General features: G+C 34.7%; 1 protein-coding gene across 1 annotated transcript in view; it reads left to right on the forward strand.

The window, feature by feature from the left end:
- LOC136041084 (cell cycle checkpoint protein RAD17-like) overlaps nucleotides 1-22,465 on the forward strand; it is a 181,891-nt gene that overhangs the window by 50,354 nt on the left and 109,072 nt on the right. The window contains exon 5 of the mRNA XM_065725637.1: nucleotides 10,749-10,874. Within this exon, the coding sequence (XP_065581709.1) occupies nucleotides 10,749-10,874 (126 nt within the window). The remainder of the gene's footprint in view (nucleotides 1-10,748; nucleotides 10,875-22,465) is intronic.

Genomic DNA, 22,465 nt, shown 5'->3' on the forward strand with positions numbered 1-22,465 from the left:
AGGACCACTACATTACAAAAATGATAACTGACCGGTTGTAGTCATAATCAATTATGAACAATCAATAATCGACTTGATACCATTAGACTACAATAAGATCTCATCCAATTGTATATTAGAATCCATATCAAACTTGATTTATTAGATATCCTGATAGATTAAGCTCACTTCATCTAATGCAATAACTTGGACGATCATTTTTTTATATCAAAATGTTTTTCTGACATATCCCACACAATGTGGGATACTCTGCGCTTGTATAGATGGCAATGTTTCAGAAAGAATATCTGGTATGCATTTCCAAGAATTTCCTTATCAATCGGAAATTAAGATACCGCCATATTTGTCTGCTTGCAGTTATTGGTATATGTGTGTCGTCGGAATAATGGGATACCTGTGGGCTTAAAGTGCATAATGGAATTCTGCTCACGTATTATATCTTTGTATAGTGTGGGTCAAAAATATATAATAATATTGATAATAATAATAATAATAATAATAATAGTAATAATAATAATAATTTGCTAGATTTTATCCCTTACACGAATTTATGCGCTAAACCATGTGACTTCTTCGAAAACGCTTTTCTATATCTTGTAACATCCAAGAATTTCCTTATCAACCGGAAATTAAGATACCGCTATATATGTCTGCTTGCAGTTATTGGTATATGTGTGTCGTCGGAATAATGGGATACCTGTGGGCTTAAAGTGCATAATGGGATTCTGCTCACGTATTATACCTTCGTATAGTAATAATATATATTATAGTAATAATATAGTTCTTGGGTTGCGTTGCCATTGGGATTTCAACACGGGGTGGTGGTGCATGACGGACTCTGTCTTTGGGTTTTTGCCTCTTCTGCATTATGCCTATGCATGGTGCGGGGGGGGGGGGGGGGGCAGGGACTCGGGGACGGAGTCTGTCATGTGTAATTATTTTGTGTTGCAATCTTGGTGGTGGTGTGGCTTGGGAGTAAGGATATACCACGGGGATGTTTTTCTTTTTCTTCTTCTTCTTCTTGTTTTGCCTTTTTTCTTTCTTCTTCCTTTTTTTACTCTTCTTCTTTCTTTTCCTTTTGAATTTTTCTTCTTATTTCTTTTCTTTTTGTATATCAAAACAGGGCAATATGAAAAAATATTAGTTTACCATACTTTGATTAAGATGGATCTTCTATAAATATATATAGTAGGTTCCTAATCTTGGATAAGATACAGTGGCTGATTGTTGGGACTACACTAAATAACATTGACTGACTACAATCTTTGAAAAATAGAGGAGAAGCAGCATTGATGGAAAGAAAAAAGACAAAACAAGAAGAAGAAGATGAAAAATATTATTAGATAATCATGCTAGATTTTTGTGGAGGACAATAGATAGGGGAAAGCCCTATAGATAGGTAGAGTAGCTCCATAGGAGGCTTAGACCAAGTAGGACCTTGTCCCAGTGGGGCCCATAATAGAAACTGGGAAACCCTCCCCGGGGGTCATAATTTCAGGTGGAGGAGGAAGAAGGCCCCTCAAATGTACACTCAGCAGGGCCAACTGCCGTGTTCACGCGTCAGATGAGTTACAAACCTTCTCCCAGTAATGGGTTAAATTGCATGGTGAAGCAGAACACCATCGTGGGAGGATCCTCTATAGGAGGACAACTGCGGCAGGGCGTAAGATCCAGATTTATGGACAACGGCCTCTGTAAAGGGCTGCCTCGACCCTTTCGGGGTACCTGCAAGACTGGGAAACTTGCGGTCAATTTTTCCCACTTGAGGAGTGGCGCCCCTCGAGGAAATTATAGCCTAGTAAACAACACAGCACTCGTACGGGATTCTGATTATTGGATAATTTTCTGGGCTTGGTTTGTTTTGATGGGCGTTTTCGGGCTGAAAAACCTCTTCCTAGCTAATTTATCTACTATGGGCTGCCTCCCCGTAGTAGCATAATATTTGTAGGCATGAATATATAATGAGTCGGAGGTAATAGGCTTGGGACTGTCTGTGCAGGATTTCGACTCTTGTTGATAGAAGAGCATCGCCAAGTGCTGAAAACCATGTTTTGACCAAGATGGGCCCAGGATTGCACAAAGCCTCCAACTTACTGGAGGTCCCAGGGACTTCTTGCTGTCCGTTTCTAAGCCGGCTTAAGCGCTTCGGTGTAGACTTGAGAAGATATGTTGGTCCCCATCCTGCACTGGTATCCGGGATCACTGCTTTTCTTGAGGCCAAAATAATTTCAAAGATTTAAAGAACATGAAAATTGGAACTTGGAATGTTACGACGTTAAAAAATGACTATCGCATCGACATTTTGACTGACGAATTCAGACGGTTTGGACTGGATTTATTAGGAGTTTCAGAAACTCATATCCCAGGGGTAGGAAGCATGAAATTAGGTGACATAGAATTTGTTTACTCAGGAAGGAAGGATGGGGTACATAGACAGGGAGTAGGGCTCATGATGAATAAGGAAGCTGCTAAGTCTTGTTTAGGCTGGGAAGGTATTAATAATAGAATACTAATTGCTCATTTTATGACTAAAAAGTTTAGGGTATCAGTTATAGTAGTATATGCCCCCATTGAACCAACTGATGGAGATACTAGTGACTCAGATGAATTTTACTTACAGTTACAGGAGCAAATAGACAGGGTACCAGGTAGAAATATGGTGTTTTTGATAGGAGATTTTAATGCCCAGGTTGGTAGAAATAGGGATAGATGGTATCCTAGCCTAGGTAATTTTGGTGTAGGAAAAGAAAACAGTGGCTATAGGCTTTTGCAATTTTGTAGGTATAACAACCTAGTTATAACCAATACGGTGTTTGGTCACAAAATGGCCCATAAGTTGACATGGTATTCACGTGATGGTAAGACAGCAAACCTTATTGATTATGTTATTGTAAACAGAAGACTAGCAGGATCAATACAAGATACTAGGGTGTATAGGAGTGCCGTTATTGATGTTAAAAGTAAAGATCACCATCTAGTAGTGTCTAAGGTTAATTTAAAGCTGAAATTTCGGAAGAGTAACTCCCTCCCGGAAAGTTATGATGTTGGTAGACTTCAGGATGAAAATTTGAGAAAAAAATTCCAGGAACAGTTGAGTACTAAACTTGAGGGTTTAAAATTTGACAATGTGGAAGATGGATGGAATAATTTCAGAAAAACAATTTGTGAAGTTGCTGATGGTGTCCTAGGGAAGAGTGCTAAGACAGCAACTAGGAATATTAGTGAAAAAGCTTTAGGTTTAATAGAGAGTAGAAGGGGTTTGTATAAGAATTATCTGAGCGATAGGTCGTATGAAAACAAAAGGAATGTAAAGAAAGTGGACAAAGCATTAAAATATGAACTAAGGAGATGTGAAATGGAGGCGATGGATAAAATTGCTGAGGATCTGGAAGATGCGGCTAGACGGCATAATAGTAAAATATTATACTGGCATGTTAATAAATTGAAAGGGAGTAGCCGATCCGGACTAGTCCCAGTTAAAGATAGAAATGGGGCCACAATTAGTGATAAGGAAAAAGTTAAAGAAAGATGGGTGGAACATTTTGAGAATGTGTTAAACCGAGATACAGTTGCAGGAAAAGATATAGATGAAAATGAAAAAGTTTGTGATACCTTGGATGTGAAGGAAGATTTGTTTAGTGAGGAAGAATTAGCGACAGTTCTAGAAGGATTAAAAAATAATAAGGCCCCAGGTGCTGATAGTATGATTAATGAGGAAGAACGCTCCTGGACTTAGATTATGCTGATGATTTAAGCATATTAGATGAAAGTGTGAGCAAAATGAATGAATTTTTAGAGGTTTTACGAGTTCAGGGTGCTAAAATAGGCTTGAAAATTAATGTTAAGAAGACTAAGTCACTAAGGTTAGGAATAAGTGAAGATGAACAGGTGACCTTAGGTAACGAAAAGATTGATCAGGTTGGGAGCTTCAGTTACCTTGGTAGTATTATTAGTAAAGATGGTGGGAGCAGTGAAGATGTTAAAAGTAGAATAGCTAAAGCTCAGGGTGTTTTTTTACAGTTAAAAAAAGTTTGGAAGAATAGAAAGATAAGCCTACAAACCAAGATTAGAATATTGGAAGCTACAGTGATGACAGTGGTCAGATATGGCCCTGAAGCATGGACACTCCGAAAAGCAGATGAAAATTTACTAGATGTTTTCCAGAGAAATTGCCTACGGATTGTTCTGGGTACCCGGCTGACTGACCGTATTTCAAACAGTAGGTTGTACGAAAAGTGTGGTTCAATCCCGCTTTCTGGGGCTATAATGAAAGAAAGGTTGAGATGGCTAGGCCACGTTCTACGGATGAAGGATGACAGATTACCGAAGATTGTCCTTTTTGGCCAACCGTCTGGGGCTACACGGAAAGCAGGTCGTCCTTGTCTGGGTTGGGAGGATGTCATAAATAAGGATTTAAAGGAAATGGGAACTTCCTGGGAGGGTGTAAAGAGGGAGGCTTTAAATAGATTAGGTTGGAGGAGGAGCGTGCGTAGCTGTGTTGGCCTCAGGTGGCTTGGTGCTGCAGTGAGTTATTAGTAGTAGTAGTAGTAGTAGTAGTAGTATAGTAATAATAATAAAGGTAAAGGTAAAAAGGTAAAGGATACGGCATTAGACTTGGCAGTCCCTACCGGCAGTGCTGATCTCAGTTTCTTGGCCCTTCAGCCAGGAAGTGCAATGGGGGGTTGGGGATAATAATTTGCTAGATTTTATCCCTTACACGAATTTATGCGCTAAACCATGTGACTTCTTCGAAAACGCTTTTCTATATTTTGTAACATCTCTTTTAGTTAAACCCGTGTGGACGAGGCCTTTGCCAAGGATGCTACTGCATGATGCGGGAAACCATGGGTTTTCCATGCATACTCAGCTAAACGTGGAAAGCTTTACAGTTTTTTGTTTGGATTTGACTAAAATTACAACATTTTCGACATTGTCAAACTTTTTGCTATCGCAAATCCATGTACAAAATCGAGAGTGCGCCAATCCGCATGGAAAACCGCACAGTCTTTCTCATCATGTAGTTGCACCATAAGTCTTAGTTGTAGTCGTGGCTTAGCCAATGTGAATGGCCATTAATGGTACTTAAAATTACATCAAATGTAAATTCTATGCAGGATGCGCTTGCCGTTGCAGTGGCACTGTTTGATATCAACAGAAGTTCGAAGATGACACTTTTTGGGTACTTTTTAAGTTTATAAGTGACACCGAAAAAAGTTTATGGCTGAATTAAAGATTTTTGGCTAAAGATGTTTGGCAACCCAGTATGTCTGATCTCTTGGCTGAACAAATCGAATACTTATTTTAAGGCATGCTCAGGTGACTTTGATGGGATAATGTAGATTCGTACACAAGAATTATTTCGTATGGCGAGGGGGTGGGGGAATTATAAAAAATGAAAAACGTATGAAATGTTAGCAATTGCAGAAACAATCCCAAAAACCAGCATTTTGGAAGGCCGACAAAATTGATGGTACTCTCTATGCTTACACAGCTGAGACAACTCCTTCGAATTTTTCCAGATCCTTTAACACTCGTTGAGCCTCCCCAGTCCTCCTAGAGGTCAAATCTAGCTTCATTATTGTGTCCTATAGGTTTAAGAAGGACTGTTTAAGGCTTTGATTAAGTGAACTTGAAAACATCGAGTTATAAAATTGAAGTTAGGGTAGCCTTCTGTCTCTCAATTCTTTAGAGACTGTCGATTGTCAAAAACCCTTCAAATAGCACTTGTTCATTGGCGGAAATGGCAGGTTAATTATACCAGCTTGTCAATCCGGTCTCAAGGGCGATCTGATACGATTCTTTCTGGCAAAAAACTTGTAAAAATTTTAGATAGCTGAAAATATTCTATGGGACTGTTCGAAAACAGGAAAATACATCGAAAAATGGCTTCAATCATCTTACAGGTTATTGTCTACTGCTCATGATAGGACCGATTTGATTCTAAAAGCAATATCCTTCATAGAGTATACTTGTGAGAAAGAGCTAGACATTTTCTAAGATTTCTATGCAATTTGAGGAAATAGAGCAAAATCCTAGCAATCAATTTGTAGCATCTTCAAGAAGCTACGGTCTGCTATTAAAAGCGGTATCTTCCGCCAATGAATGCTTGAGTACTTTTTAAATATACATTTTCAATTTTAACATGGGATTTTCGAGTTCCATGAGTTCACTTAATCACGGCCTTAATTAAACATAAAGAAAAATAATGCTCTATTTTGACCTTACTTTTTCTCTCAGTCGTGGAAAGTTAACGGTTGTCAGTATTTAGAAGATATCCTGAAATTTATGAGGCTATCATTTCTAGTTATGTCTTAGATAACACTTCATTTTTCTCTCTGATGGGAAACCGTACTTTTAATGCTCAAAAAGCTTTGCAAGAATTGAAAAGTGGAATGACGATATAATTCTTGGGTAAGACAAAACGAACATAAATGGGATATTCTCGGGATCCAAGATAAGATAATTAAAGATATTGGATGAAGATGAGATACTAGTGTTGTCATATAATGTGTTAAAGGTAATTATTTGGTGAGAGAAAAAAAAATCAGAAAGGGATTTAAACAGATAAACACTTGGACGAGGTATTAACCCTCACTAATTACCTAGGACAAACTGCACAGCCAATAACAATTAACTAAACAGAAGGGCCCATAAACTTGCAACATCGTCATTTGTAAATAAAAAAGTCGTAAACTAAAAAGTAAAAACACCTCAAATCTAATGAATTATTCTCTAGTGTTAACCGTCCCCCAGCGCTCCCCAGGGAAGTTAAATTTAAAAAACGTGTTTTTCGTCTGAACGTAAGGAGAAACGTCAAAACTTAGAACGGACAGAAACTATTCCGTATATGAAGTGGATTTCCCTCTCCTCGATACCCCGCTATTTGTGCTAATATTTTTTAGTACTTTTAGAAAAGCTTCTGATTCTAATTAAACGACCTTCGAATTTTCTTAAAGAAAATTCTTAAACAATTGTGATTAAAAGTCAGGCTTTAGTGTAAAAAGTGAGTGTGGTTTTAAGTTTTAACGGTGCTCCTAGCTTTCAGGTGAAAAAATATGTTTTTCTTTAAATTTAATTTCCGATCGTTTTTAAAAAAATGCCTCCTCCTCCATGGCAAATTCCCACTATAAAAATCTACCCCCATAAAGTTATCTCCATGCAATTTTCTTACCCCGTAAAATGCTCTCCCACCTCCTCCTTTGAAATTACCCACGGAAAACTCAATTCTCGTTGCAAATTTCCCCCAAAATGTTCTTTTTGGACGATTTTGATGGAAAGATTCTAGCAGGTTTCCATTTGAAAAAAGGCTTATCTCTTATTATATTTCTAATCCTTTGCCAAGTCATGCCAAAATCTCCTCTTTGTGGAAAATTTTACCCGAAATCCCCCCCCCCAATGAAAAGATGTTCTTGATGAAAATTTCTCGGACAATTCCCCAAAACGTCTCCCCATGTAAAACTAAGGTGCCAATGAGAAAGTATGGCAAATAAACCAAATTTTGTAGAAATCCTGGCAAATTCTGCTGTTTAAAATTTCCTTTGGGAAGTTCAACTGTCTGAAACTTCGCTCCTAACAATAACTTCTTTTAGAAAAGCCTAATTCAAAGAAAACTATCCCTGCCATCTAAACAAAAATGTCTGTATACTTTCCAATGACAAATACTTTATGCAGACAATGGGTGAATTTCATAACTAGCAGCCCCTTTTCTGGAAGCTGGAGTGGGGCTCTTATCATCTCCGAAGGCATCGTCATTGGACTTTTCAACTATCCTTAATGAAATGTGCTAGTTGCCCCCCAATATTTTTGATCACTTAAAAATGGCATTAGTATTTTTAATTCCTATTCAAATGAACCCTGTCTTGATTTTCTAGGATTATTGGTTTGAGATGATCCTCCCTGGGAAGAACCAAAGAGAAATAATTAGAAAAATAATGAATAAACAAATACGCATCCGTGATTTTTCTTCTGGCAAAAAAAGAAAGAAAAAAATCCAAATTTTTGAAAGTAAGAGCCTGAAACCTCAATATTAGGGTTTTTTTATACACCGAATCTGGTGGCCTGTTTTTTTTTATAAAATTCTTTGACTTTTAGGAAGAGTTTCCCCCCTATCTCGAAAATCAGGCAAATTTCCTCAGGCTCATAGCTCTTGAAGGCATATATTCAACTTAACAAATCTTATATATTTGGAATCAGCATGCAAAGTTAATCCTGTTGATGTGTCCATTATTATCTAAATTGTGTTTTTTTAGAGTTTCGGTTACCATTGGTCTGAGCTGCTCTTAGTTACAATTTTTATTATTATTATTTTTTTTTTTACAACAAACCGTTTGATACACCCTTGTCTATATTTTTTTTTCCCGACCCAGGCATACAGGCGCGCCTATCATAATATCTAATTATTATCGGTGTAGTAGGTGAAGCTTGTGAAATACATGCATATTAATAAAATCATCGAAAAAGCAAACAAAGTGAGATTAGATCTGGCCCTGTTAGAAATATCAATAAGCCCGAAGAATGTTTATTAGATTATTATCTAATTAGTTATGATTATTATCTATTATGAGTTATTATTAGTTATGATTATTATCTATTAATTAGTTTATTATCCTCTGCCCTTGGAACACCATGTGGGTTAGAAGATAAATTGCTTTATTGTTTTCTGGGAATGGTTATAGTTTAACAGCCTTCCAAGCTGGTAGGGAAACCATATATATATATATATATATATATATATATATATATATATATATATATATATATATATATATATATATATATATATATATATATATATATATATATATATATATATATATATATATATATATATATATATATATATATATATATATATATATATATATATATATATATATATATATATATATATATATATATATATATATATATATATATATATATATATATATATATATATATATATATATATATATATATATATATATATATATATATGTATATATACAGCAATCCCAATAATAAAAAAAGTAAGAAAAGAAGAAAATTACATAAAAATTTTCTCGTAATATTAGTCTAATTGATCACTTTTGGAATATATTGAGAACTCAATTTTTTAACGGGTAAGTTTTTTTTTACTCGTGGAAAAACTTTTTGTTATCAGTTTGTAGCTTAAAATTTTACATCTATTTTTAAAATCCGTATGTTTACTACAAATTCTTGCATATCTAAATAATTGTGAGTAAAAGACTGAGTATTAGATGTTTAAATATATATTACTTTCTGGAAACGGGAAATTAGTTACTTCAAAATAAAAAAAATCATCCATTTTATCATACAATTTAAAAACTAATTTACTTTTATCAGAAATAATTATATTTAATTTGAAAAAGTGGTTTTTAACAATTGACTTTAAATTTATTTCTAGTATCCTCTAAAATTAAAGACAGATCAGCAGCAACACTTCCGGTTGGACACGTAGCTCGAAGGAAAATTACCCTGTGGACGATTTTGTTTTTCTAATCCTTCTGCGTGGAAAATTTTCCCCGCGTATTAATTACGATTGTATTTTTAAGTTTAGAAGCATTAAAAAAAAAAACTCCCCGGGAAATTCCCTCCGCACACCATTCTCGTCCTGGAAAGCCCCTCCAGGAAAAATCCTTCCACTTCCATAGGAAATTTCCCCGAAAATTCCCTTTCAATGGGTAAATTGAGTCCATAAATCGAAAAGCACGAAAATACACTGAATCGATAAATACAAACATCGATTTCTCTGAAGCGCTTTTCAAATTTCTTGACTGTGAATTACAAACCAAAATCGAGAGACATGTGATATCGAGCATGGTCAATCGAATAGGAAGCATTCGCAAAGTAATCGAATTTACAGTTGAATGAAGGAATGCGTTATTTTAGCAGCATCACAACTAATTCGAAATGAAAATAATACACAATAAAATGGTGTACAGTAGAATCTGCGTATAGGAGACAAGCCACTGCGAGATTCGCAAAGAAGAGAAGAAACCTTTAAATTTCTATTCACATATGGCTCTTCCTCGATATTTTATATAGCTCTGATAAAGCCACATACAATCTTAACATTAGTCATTAATCTTGAATTTATCAGAAGAACAGTAATCTGAAGAAATGATAAAATACCTACATGTGATGTGGTATGCGTTATTTTTCTGTATTTATCCTATTTTTATTCTAAGTTGTTGCCTATTTTAGCTTCCCGATCAATGTTTTTTTTCAGATTTTTGCAGTTATCAGCAAATCAATAATCAGAAATGATAATTGAAACGCGGGATATTTTAATGGTAAAGGAATAAATAGTTAAAAAAACATATAGTAGAAAAACATATAAGTAGAAAAATATGCTTTTTTTAAAAGCTTTTCGTTCGTAATAGCTATTTCACTTCGTCTATTTTTTTTTGTCTTGAGAGGCAGAGGTGGATACAGAAATAATGTTTAGGCGGGGGCACCAACGAAACTTTGGCTCCCCCTCGGTAATTTCCCCCCTTAGGTTGTCTTTTAACTAGTTCAAAATTTTGACCTTTAATTTTGGGGACAAATGTCCCAAAATCACCTCGGGATTGGCCCCTGTTGAAAAATAAAACCTAAATTAGAAAAAGTGAGGATGTTTCTGTCAATTAGTCGAAGGTTGGAGTAAGCAATGGAGGGTTCATGAGTTCGATTCCCAATTACCGTATTTTTTTACATTTTCCAATTACTTTGAGTATTTGATTAAGTTTTTGTATTTCTGATTCTAGCCAATATATTCAAAGATCCCCTGGCTTCTGTATTTTTGTTATGTCAGATTCAGTTGAGAGGGAATCAAGTGTTAAGAAGCTTTTTCCAAATCAGGTCATCAAGGATCTTGGCATTGAAGTAGTCAAGTAAGTTAACTGTTTCGGAATTCAGTTCAACTACCTAATACACCCTAGCCACAGATAATAAAAAAGCTACTTGTAAAACAATTGGCTCAAAATTTTCTGGGCTTTTTAATGGCTTGAAATTTTACCTAAAATCCATTTCAGGATTTTTTTTTACTTTGATAGAAAATAAAGCTTATAAAGCTATATATTATCTAACAGAGCTTAACGACAGAGAATACAGAAAGTACCTGTAAATAAATCTTAAATCAATTTTTCCAAATATAATTGCGCAATATTTTACAGAAGATTCCATCAGATGGAATTTAACCCTTCATTCTTTGCGGCTTTAGATTTTACCATAGCAAATACAGCTTACACAGCTTATATATTATCTAATACTGCTTAACTTCATAGATTAGAGTAAGTACTTAAAAAAACCTTGACTCCGTGTTTTTCCTTCTTTAACTGCTTGAAATATTGCTGAAGAACTAATCAGAACTAAAATTTTGGTTCTTTTTATCGGCTTCAGATTTTACACAGTAGAGCCAATCAGGTCTGAAAACGGCAGGATAATTTGACTTCTGTTTCTGTCACAAGCTTAAGTTGTAATGTGTTTTGTCACCGAAAATATGTTTCAAAAATAAGCCAATAAAAGTCCCCAGACAAGTGAGGGTTTCCAGTCACTGCCCTCTCAAACCCCTCTCTCATTTTTTAATTTATTTTTCTCAATATAATACACCTTATTATGTATAGGTCGAGAGTCTTTTTAAAACATATTTAATTCTCTTGTTTATTTCAGGATGTTATCTATTTTTATTTTAGCATATTTCAACTTTTAGGTCAAATTTTGTTTTTTTATATATTGATGCAGTTATATTACATTATTTTTTAAGAATGAGTACATAGGTCGCTTCTCTCGAACAAATTCCTTCCTTGTTTTAATATTCGGCCTGTGTAAGAGCCACTCAGATTTTATACAATTTCGGAAACCTTATGAATAAGAAGTTATTATAAATAAATGTCAAATAACGTTTGGTTATTTTGAAATATTTTGTATATTTTGAAATCTTTTAATATTCTATTTTGAAATCTTTTATTCTCCTAACGAAATTTTGAAGTCATGGAAATTCTGGATTTAAATATTTGAAAACTTATTAATAATAAGCTTTTCTTAAAGTAGCATTAAAAAGCGTTTTGTTTTCGAAAAGTCTATTAGTTTCAGAAAATTTTTAAATAATTAAATCTTTTGAATTTTTAAAATGTCGCATGTAGCGAAATCACGAAGTAGGTTTAAATATCAACTAAACTGTAACTTGAAGGCTATTTGCGGTGAGTTTTCTTCGCATCAGGATGTTATCTGTGAAAAAACTTAATAAACACTTAAAGATGAAGTTTATTCACATAAGAATATTATCTACTAGCATGGGGCCCAAAAAGGCCAACTTGTTGTGATTGGATTCAAATTACACTCCAAAATGAAAATTATCCAACAAAATGAAAACAAATTTTTTGTTTGCCAAAGTTTTCGAATTACAAACAAAACAACAAAATTTTGTTTTTCAGGAATTTCAGCAATATTATTTACTTAATCTCTTCCCAGAAGGTAGTTTTTCAGTCTACTCTTAAACTGGCTAACATTTTCTGATAACCTTATACTCGTTGGTAAAGAATTCCATACTACTGGTCCAGCAAACCTGGGACTAAAACTTTCCCTCTGAGAGCTGAGACACTCGTATGCCGTAGATTCCATATTTCTAGTCTCATAACTGTGGTATGAAGAATTCCTTGTAAACATTTGACGGACAATTTCAGGGGACAAACCATAAATACTATGAAATACAAAAATAGCAACTTGATAATCATAAAGTTGGCTAACATTAAGAATCATGAGTTTCCTATAACAATTAACTGTATCATTTTCACCACGGACATAATTTCCTAATAGTCTAATAACTTTATTTTGTAAAAGCTGGATACGTTTAAACTTTGTATAAAATCCACTAAACAGAACCTTGCGGAACTTTTAAATACTACCTGTGACTCCAAGTGACCTTAGCCTATCAATTAAAATTTCAAAATCAATCTTGTCAAACGCTTTTTCAATATCTTTAAAAACCGATAAAATCATTTCACCATTTTTCATTGATGCGTTCAGAAAATGAAGAAAATGCTGCATAGCATGAACAGTAGAGTGACCTTTCCTGAATCCGAACCGACTATCACTTAAAAAACCATGTTCTGTGAAATGTGAATAAAGCCTATTATGCATAACTTTTTCGTACAACTTCGAGAAAACCGACAGAAGAGAAATCGGTCTCCAGTTAGTCAGATCAGTCTTTGAGCCACGTTTGTGTAGAGGAATCACTCGCACCTCTTTAAGTTTTTGCGGGAATTCTCCCGATTTCAGTGATGAATTAATCAAGTAAACAAGGCATGGTAAACCATAATAAGCTTGAAATTCTCAAGATTTATACCATCACTACCTGAAGAGTTTGACGTAATACTATTTACAATTTCTTTCAACTTCTGTATATTTGTTTCTTCAGTCACCATTATTAATCCCAGGCCTGTGTAATTAATGAAAACTTCCGCACTTGTTCCTTGACTCAGTGGCTGATCTTCCTTTTGAACCACTTCACCAACTTTCCAGAAGTAGGCACCGAAGTGATTCACAATGCTCTGTTTGCCTTCGTAGACTTTTTCATCTACAATTAGTGAAGTTGGCGTATTTTTCTGTTTGTCACTACCTAACAATTCTTTCAAAGCCTTCCATGCTCCTTTTGAGTCCCCTTTTGTTGCTTCAAGTTTTAATTCATAATAGCTATTAACACAAATTCTTCGAAAATAGCGACGAAGACCACACTGCCTTTGCATAACAAACAAAGACAAAGTAGAAACAAAAGAGAAAACCTTTTCAAGACAGTGGAAATCAATTCAGTGGATATTTCGGCCGTGGATCAATTCAGTGGATATATTCAGTAGATATATATATGTATATATATATATATATATATGTATATATATATATATATATATATATATATATATATATATATATATATATATATATATATATATATATATATATATATAAAACTTACATTAAGAAAGTAAAACAGTTCAAATTAGGGATGAAACCTTTTTATTGACAGTGAACAGATACAAAATTTTACTGGATATTCCGAACACATATACAGTGTTCATCATCAGCAGTAAAACTACTTTGATGATGAACTACTGCTGATGATGAACACTGTATATGTGTTCGAAATATCCAGCTAAATTTTGTATCTGTTCACTGTCAATAAAAAGGTTTCATCCTTATTTTGAACTGTTTTACTTTCGTCATGGAAAGGCAGTGTGGTCTTCGAAGTTATCTAATTTACATTAAAATGTGAGAATTAAAACTAATAGTTTTTTAAAATCTTTTTAAAAACGGCCCTAGCATCCTTACTTCAACGAAGTTCAACCAAAGTCCTGGCTGTCCTGGTACTTACAAAAGGGGAAAAGTGGAGTATAAGGAGAAAAAACAAGAAAATATAAATAACACAAAATACAAGACAAAGAAATAACAATTTAGCAAAAAAGGCGGATAAGGTGATTGTTAGGTACAAGAAGGATTGGCGCTTCTTCAATTAATTTTGAACTTAGTTTTTTCCCTGAGAGATCAATATCCATTGCCTGATAATTACTACTTAACCTTAGGTTCCGAAATGATCGTGGAAAATAAAGTAAGAACTTACAATACCGATAGTAATCCGTCTTGACCGTCTTTCCATTACCTTTATTCAGAAGCATATAAAACCTGGCACAAAATAGCACCGAATGGTCGCAGAAACTTGAGTGCAGCTTTGTAAGTGCTTGTCGCGGGAAATGTCCACGATTTCCAACAGTTTTAAAATACCCCGGTTTAAGCTTAAGTTGAATATCCTGAATTGTCTGAAAACGAAAAGAACTTAGAGAATTGCAAACAGAAATCCCAAGCCATCGAAAAGAAGTGACTTGTGGTACGGAAAAAGAACTGCCATCCAAAGGATGAGACGAACTAACCCCATCAAATATAAGAAATTTACATTTATCTACGTTTAGCAATAATCCAATTCTTGCAAATGCATCGACGACGGATCGGACAGAACGCGCTAAACAAACCTCAGTTCGGTTAATAAGAAACGAGTCGTCAGCATAAGCTAAGTATGATACGTCTGTGAATCCTGTAAAACAAGAACTACGTATACCAGACAAATTTTCAATGGAAGCATTAAAGATATGAGGAGAGAGAACTCCCCCCTATCTAACTCCACACTTGACTGGTATATGTCCAAAAAAAATCACCGTTTCTTGGCTTTAATCTTAAATAAGAATTTGAATGCCAAAACTTCAAAACCAGAATAACATGCGCATCCACATCAAGCTGACCAAGAGCATAACAAGCCTGAGCATGGCAAATACTATCGAAAGCTTTAGAAATATCAAGGGTGCAAAAATGAAGTCTTTAACTACTCCGAGTGGCATCCTTAATAAGCTGCGCTAAAACACGATAAGCATGTTGACAGCTCAGACCTGACCTGAAGCCGAACTGGTTCGCATCATAATTAACAAATTCATCTATATGTGGAAATAGAACATGCTCAAATAATTTACTTAGAGTACAGGCGACGGTAATCGGCCTGTACGAATTACACGAATTTAGATCTGACATATAATACGAAAATAACCAGTTTGCAAATTACCATAATCACAAAGAGTTAACCTATATGAAAAATAAATTGTTTGCAATACGGTAACAGGCGGGGTAATAATAATAATAATAATAATGATAATAATAAAAATTGGCTTCTCCATAGGGGGAAGGGAGTAGCCAACGGGACAAATCGGAAACAAAAGAACGGTAAAAGAAAACAAACAAGATAATTCACAAAAAAGATCCAGCAAAGAAGACAAAAAAAAATGAATAAGTACTATAACCGAGAAAATAAAGTAAGATACTAATCTAGAAGTTGTCTTCAATCTTCCGAAACTTCCTAGAAGTAGCTTCACCTGGTAGGCGAACAAAAATACGGCCTAGGTCCCTCCAAACGTTCCTTGCTTCGTACTTATCTCTAGCGTTATCGAGCATAATCTTGCGCTGCTTTGTGAGGTATTCATTCACAAAACACCAGATTTTGCAAGCTTAAACTTCGCTTTAAAGACAGCATGCGCAGCATCTTTGTTAGAAAATTTGACGATCACAGGGGCAACTCGACTTTCATCTGTATTCTAGGCTGTAGGGTTGGGTAACGAAATCGTTGTAGAGAAAGAATTTGATCACTCATAAAAGCACTCAAGCCCATCTTGCCCTGTATAATACTGTACATTGTTACTTTGAGATCAACATCAGGGGCCTTTTTGACCCCTACAAATACAAGAGAATCGAACTGAGCTACTATTTGATATTCGTCAAGTCTATCTTCCACTTTCGAAATACGATTTTCAAGTGCCTGTATTTGAGTTCTTAATCCCACTTTGCCAATCTGATCATATTTTTTATTGTATTCAATTGATGTCCCATCATAAACTTGGGATTATATCTGTTCAGCACTACCTGGGTTAATACTATTCTTTTGTGCTACCTTTTCTTTGACCAATTTCCCGATGTCCTTAGGCATATTTTGCTTTGTCTGTGCTAACTCTTGTTCCATAGAAACTAACTTTCCAACAAGAACAGCTACCGGTGATTTCTCAGAACTTCTGCCAGTTTGCGTGGAGGGAGCTTTTTTTGAATACTACAAGTAGATATCTGGGAAAATCTCTAGCTCTTGAAATGCCTTGTTAACGCTCCCTTCTGTTTTCTCCGATGCTTCTTTAGACTTTTCCGCATAGAGAACCAAATTCACTTTCAAGACTGTTTGAAGATCATGGGATCCATTACAGAAAACTATAAATTTTGGTGTTGTTTCTGATTGGATATTAACGTCTACAATTCTAACTGGCCAAAGCAGGAATTTGTAAAATATTGCAAGCATTACTAGCAGTAAAAAGCGACACATTTTTGAATATCAACTAAACTCTCACTTGGAAACAATTTTTTTCAAAGAAGAAAATGGAAATCTTAGCTTGTGTGTTTAAGCTCTGTTTTACTTATAGCTTTCTACTTATAGCTTATAGGATTTCTTGTGCAACACGATCTTATCTATGAAAAAAACTTATTAAATTGAGAAAGATGAAGTTTATTCACTTAAAAATGTTATTCACTAGTAGTTTTTGCGTCTGGAAACTTTGGAATTCTCTTTTAAATTTCACAATTTAAATGATCACCATGGGTGTATGGTTCCTCTCTTCAGAGTGCTGACTCTGGATATTTGATTATAAAAAGGAAAAGGAGATAGCACAGAGGAAGTTAATAAGATGTGTAGACGTAATTAATTGTCTTGGCATCAACGGATGACATAATAAGAGAGTTGCTCCTCCAATGTATTATTTTTTTTTCGATCACTTTGTATGGAAGAAATTTTCGTATTCCATTAAACAGTTCGTGGTAACGAACTGTAGTAAGGAGCGACCCGACTCAATAGTAAACGAAACTCTTAAAAACGGTATTTTGATACTAATATATACACCAAAAGAATTAGATTTGTATGATGATTTTAGATATATAAGTATAATCAAATTTAGTCTTACCCATCAAAAGTTGCGAGCCTGAGAAAATTTGCCTTGTGAAAAATAGGGGGAAAGACCCCCTAAAAGTCATAGAATCTTAACGAAAATCACACAATCTCCTTCGGCGTATCAGAGAGCCCTACTTTAGAAGTTTCAAGCTCCTATCTACAAAAATGTGGAATTTCGTAGTTTTTGCCAGAAGACTGACCATGGGTGCGTGTTTACTTGTTTTCTTTTTTTACTTTTTTTTTCCAGGGGTGATCGTATCGAACCAGTGGTGCTAGAATGTTGCCAGAGGGCTCATTCTAATGGAAATTAAAAGTTCTGGTGCCCTTTTTCAGTTACTGAAAAATTGGAGGGCACTTAGGCCCCCTCCCACACTCATTTTTTCTCAAAGTTAACGGATCAAAATTTTGAGATAGCCATTTTGTTCAGCATAGTCAAATAACCCAATAACAATGTCTTTGGGGACGACTTACTCCCTCACAGTCCAAGGGGGAGGGGCTGTAAGTTACAAAATTTAACCAGTGTTTACGTATAGTAATGGTTATTGGGAAGTGTACAGACGTTTTCAGGGGGAAATTTTTGGTTGCAAGGGAGGGTTGAGGGGAGGGTTTACGTGGGAGGATCTTTCCATGGAGGAATTTGTCATGGGAGAAGATAATTTCCATGAAGGGGGTGCAGGGGTGCGGGATATTCTAGCACTATTTAAAAAAAAAAGAAAAATAAATATGGAAAAGTTTTTTCAACTGAAAGTAAGGAGCAGCGTTAAAAATTAAAATGAACAGAAATTATTACGCATATGTGGGGCCCATTTCCTCCTAAATACCTCGCTCTTTATGCTAAAGTATTTTTAGTAATTTCAACTATTTTTTCTACGGCCTTTGTGATTCAGGGGACATTCTTAAAGAATTGGGACAAAATTTCAGCTTTAGTGTAAAGAGTGAGGTATTAACGAGTGGGGAAACCACCTCATATACGTAATAAAAATATACAAATATAGAAGTTCGTTACGTAATTTATTAATGTATTTTCTACTAATAAACCGTTCGTAAAAAATTATAAGTTCTAGTTGCATTTTTAAGTAACCAAAAGATTGGAGGGGAACTAGGCCTCCTCCCCCAACCCTTTTTTCTCAAAATCTTCTGACCAAAACAAAGATAAAGCCATTTAGCCAAAAAAAGATTAATATGCAATTTTTTTTTAATTATTCATGTGCGGACAGCCAACATAAAAAAAATGTATTAATTCAAAGATGTTCAGAAATTAAATGAAAAAACAAGTTTTTTAACTGAAAGTAAGGAGCGACAGAAATTACTCCGTATGTTAAAGGGGCTTTTCCCTCCTCAACGGTCCGCTCTTTACGCTAAAGTTTTAACTGTTTTAAAAAGTAAAGTTAAGAGGCAGAATCTAAGTTTAGTTTGCAATTTTATGAACGTTGAATGAAAACAATTAGTGTTGCTCATTTAGTTTCATGGTTCAATATGGCAACTTTTAAAAACTTAAAACTTTTTCGTATCCTGACTTGTAATGGTGTGCGTATTGCAGGTACTGATCTCCTGATTTTCTGCCTTCGCCCAAGCCGGGAGCGCAATGTGTGGTCAGGGGTAAATTATCCGACGCTTCCTATGCATTCTCCCCATATTTCTCCAGATGCCCAATTAGAGCTGGGTCGACTCTGGATGAGCTTACAGAATAACACCATTTACCCCTCTTCCAAACCGAATAACCAGCTACACCAGGAATCGAACCCCGTCCTTAGGATTTCAAGTCTAGCGCGCTAACCACTCAGCTAGAACACTGATGAAAATAGGGGCTCTAGGCTTTATACCCCAAGGAAATCCCCGAGGAAAATACCCCTTGCTGTAAAAAAACCCTCGGAAAATGCTCCCAGGATAATATACCCCCCCCCGGAAAGTAGTCCCCGTGGAAGATAAGGTTTTTCATTTTATTTGAGTTATTTTTTTGTTACTCTTGTTGAAAAGTGCTAAGGAAAGGGAAAAAGAGGAATTAACACTCCATAAGTATCTTAAAAACTAAAAACTCGAATTCGTCTTGTTAAAAAGACTTTCACTGTAATTTTTGGCAGTACCGGTCGCCAAATTTAAAAAAAAAGAAGAAGAAAAAAAATGTAGGCGAAAAATCATTAAAATTAAGCTAAAAATGTATGGTACTAAAAAGATAAAAAAGCTTTAGTTTTCCTTTGAAATGATAGTTGATTTTGGGAACCAACAAATTTTTATTAAGTTCTTTAAGGACGAAACTGTTGTCAAATTTTGCGTTTTTTTTTTTTTTTTTTTTTTTTTTTATCTTCCAAGTATAAAACTACCACAAATTACCATTAATAAAATAACGAGTCAAAACCAAAAGGAGTAGGGCTGACAACCCCCAGGTCTTCTCAAAATCGGAACACAATTTGCACTTCCAGTGTGATTTTGACTCGGTTATGTATTGTAATTTCTGTTCGTTTCAGGTTTAATTTATTTATTGATAATGATTTGTGGTAGTTTTGCGATTAGGAAATGATTTTAATTTATTTCTGCTTAGTGTTGGCTTAATGGAGTTCTTTACTATTTTTTGACAAACTTGTTTTGTGGAAAAAGTTTTTAAAATTAATTTCTCTTCGTTTTTTATTGACATAGTGTTCTTCATAGAAAAAAGTATTTTGTATCTTTTTTTTTCTATTAGAATCCACCAAAAAGCCGCGTGAGGATGATATTTTCCGGGGGGATATTTTTTGAGGGGTATTGCCATAGGAGGGATTACTTTCCGCGGGCGAGAGTATTTTCTGGGGGGGGGTGGTAAACACAGGCCACCGAAAATAGGATGCTGCCCTAAAAACTTCATAATTTTGATGGAACTATAAGAAAAGTCGGAGAATATTACGGTTTTCAAATATGAATCGACCTAAGATGGATACAGGGAGAAAAGACTGCGTTATTATTGATGTTCTTGGTACACTTACCACGTATGCTGAGGTAAACATATTGTCTTACTAACGCCTTATTTTCTTACTTATTTTGACGTCATCCACGTTGTGTCTTCCGCTTTCGAATTCCACGTTGCTATCTTACAAAATCCAGTTTTCTCGTAGTTGAAACTTGTTCCCCTAATTTGAAATAACTTCAAAAGAAAGGGGATATTCTAGCTTTATATGAAGGGGATATGAAACAAGATCATATTTCTCCTGCAGAAATTCTAGGATTTTCAATTAACGTAGTTTTTGGGATATACATTTTACAAGTTTCAAGCATCCTGTGAAGTCTCAAAACTTCTCTAAAGCTTTAGTTAAGCCATAAAAAAGCCCGATCGATTAATAGTATATGGTCGTTAACTAGTGGATATTCTACAAATATATAGTTGAATGGTTTCTCAATATTCTCAACATATTGACCCCCTTTTATGAAAAATAAGTTTGTTATTAGTAATTTTAATCTTAAATTTTAGTTTTGCTAATCCCCCAGGGGTGTAATTATTAAAGTTTCATGTTTTTTTGATCCATCCGCTTTTCTTTGCTTTATTTGGTTTCAGCCTAAAATTCGCCTAAAGTTAGAACTGCTCTGCTGAAAGATGAACCATTTTGATTTTATTTTTGGACGAGTGAAAGTAAATATTTCATCTAGTTTGTGCATTTGACCTAACTTGTGCAAAGGAAAAAGGTGTATTTTATGCTAAAATTAATGCTTTCCTTAGAGTGGACTGTCCACAATCTGAATGTCTCCTCCAAACAAAAAGCTTTCGAAGTTTCAGCAATAGCTTTTAATTTTTAATTTGATAGCTGACATTTGGTTTTACCAATCTACCAAATTATATTTTTAAATTATTCTTTTCTTTTTTCTCGAAAATACGTGTAATGATACCAAGTCGATGTGATCCTTAAACATCAGAAAAATATTGGCTATCATTTTACGCTTTTGCATATAAGTCTTCCAAGAACAAATAGTGCAATAGACTTGGGGTGTCTTTAGTCACAGCGTATAATGTATTGTAGAAATTGGTCTTAACATCCTCCTCATTTGTTGGGGCATATCATAAAATTACTAAGAACTGTTCGATAAACTTGGGGAGTATTATTTTTCTGTAGTCCAGCAGCTTTTTTGATTCAGCCTAATTTGAGATTTGGTTTTATGAATCCTCCAAATTAAATTTTGAAACTACGCTTTTCGCTGTTTTTTTTTTTTTTTTTTTTTTTTTTTTTTTTTTTTTTTTTTTTTTTTTTTTTTTTTTTTTTTTGCCTATCAAAAATACGTTTAAAGGAGGCAACGATAGAAATATTTTCATTCTTGAGGAAGTTTAGGTCATTATCTGTGCAAAAGTATAAGTCAACATAAGTTTAACTAGCCAAAGTTTAAGTATTCAAATCATATAGTTTTGCAGTGATCTATAAAAATGATCTATACAACCGAAATCCCTTCGTTTGTCTTGCCATGTCTTTTGCGGTTTGGATTCCTTCGGCTTATTTTGGCTTGTTCTTTTTCTGCATTACTGTATTTTCTATGTTTCAAGCCAAGATTACAATTTTGGCTATCATTGCCAGTTTTAGCTTTTTCTATCACTGAAATATATTTTGAATTTTGTTTTGCTTTTTCTAACTTTTTTAATGAAATATACATGCAGTAATCCACTATATTAATCCTTCCAAAGGCTCCCCGGTCTGTCAATTAGGGGGAACCATATGAATTTGACCCCCCCCCCTCACACGGTCCCGAAATGTTTGTCCGATTCTTAAAAAAGCAACACAAACATGTTTGAACAAACTTTTGATGCGTTTTGTAAAGTTATTTGTCCCTCCCCCCTTCCCACCAGAAAAAAAAAATCCTGGCTACGGCCTTGCTTTCAATGTTCATTTTGCATTAACTTTTAATCCAATTTCATAGTCAACACCTTGAACAAGTGGACCTCAAACTTAGAATGAGCAATAATGTCGTTTTTCGGGAATTCTTCCAATAAAATCCTGTAAGAAGTTGGCTTCTACG

Source organism: Artemia franciscana, chromosome 21 (assembly GCF_032884065.1).
Source record: "Artemia franciscana chromosome 21, ASM3288406v1, whole genome shotgun sequence".
Classification (NCBI taxonomy): Eukaryota; Metazoa; Arthropoda; class Branchiopoda; order Anostraca; family Artemiidae; genus Artemia; species Artemia franciscana.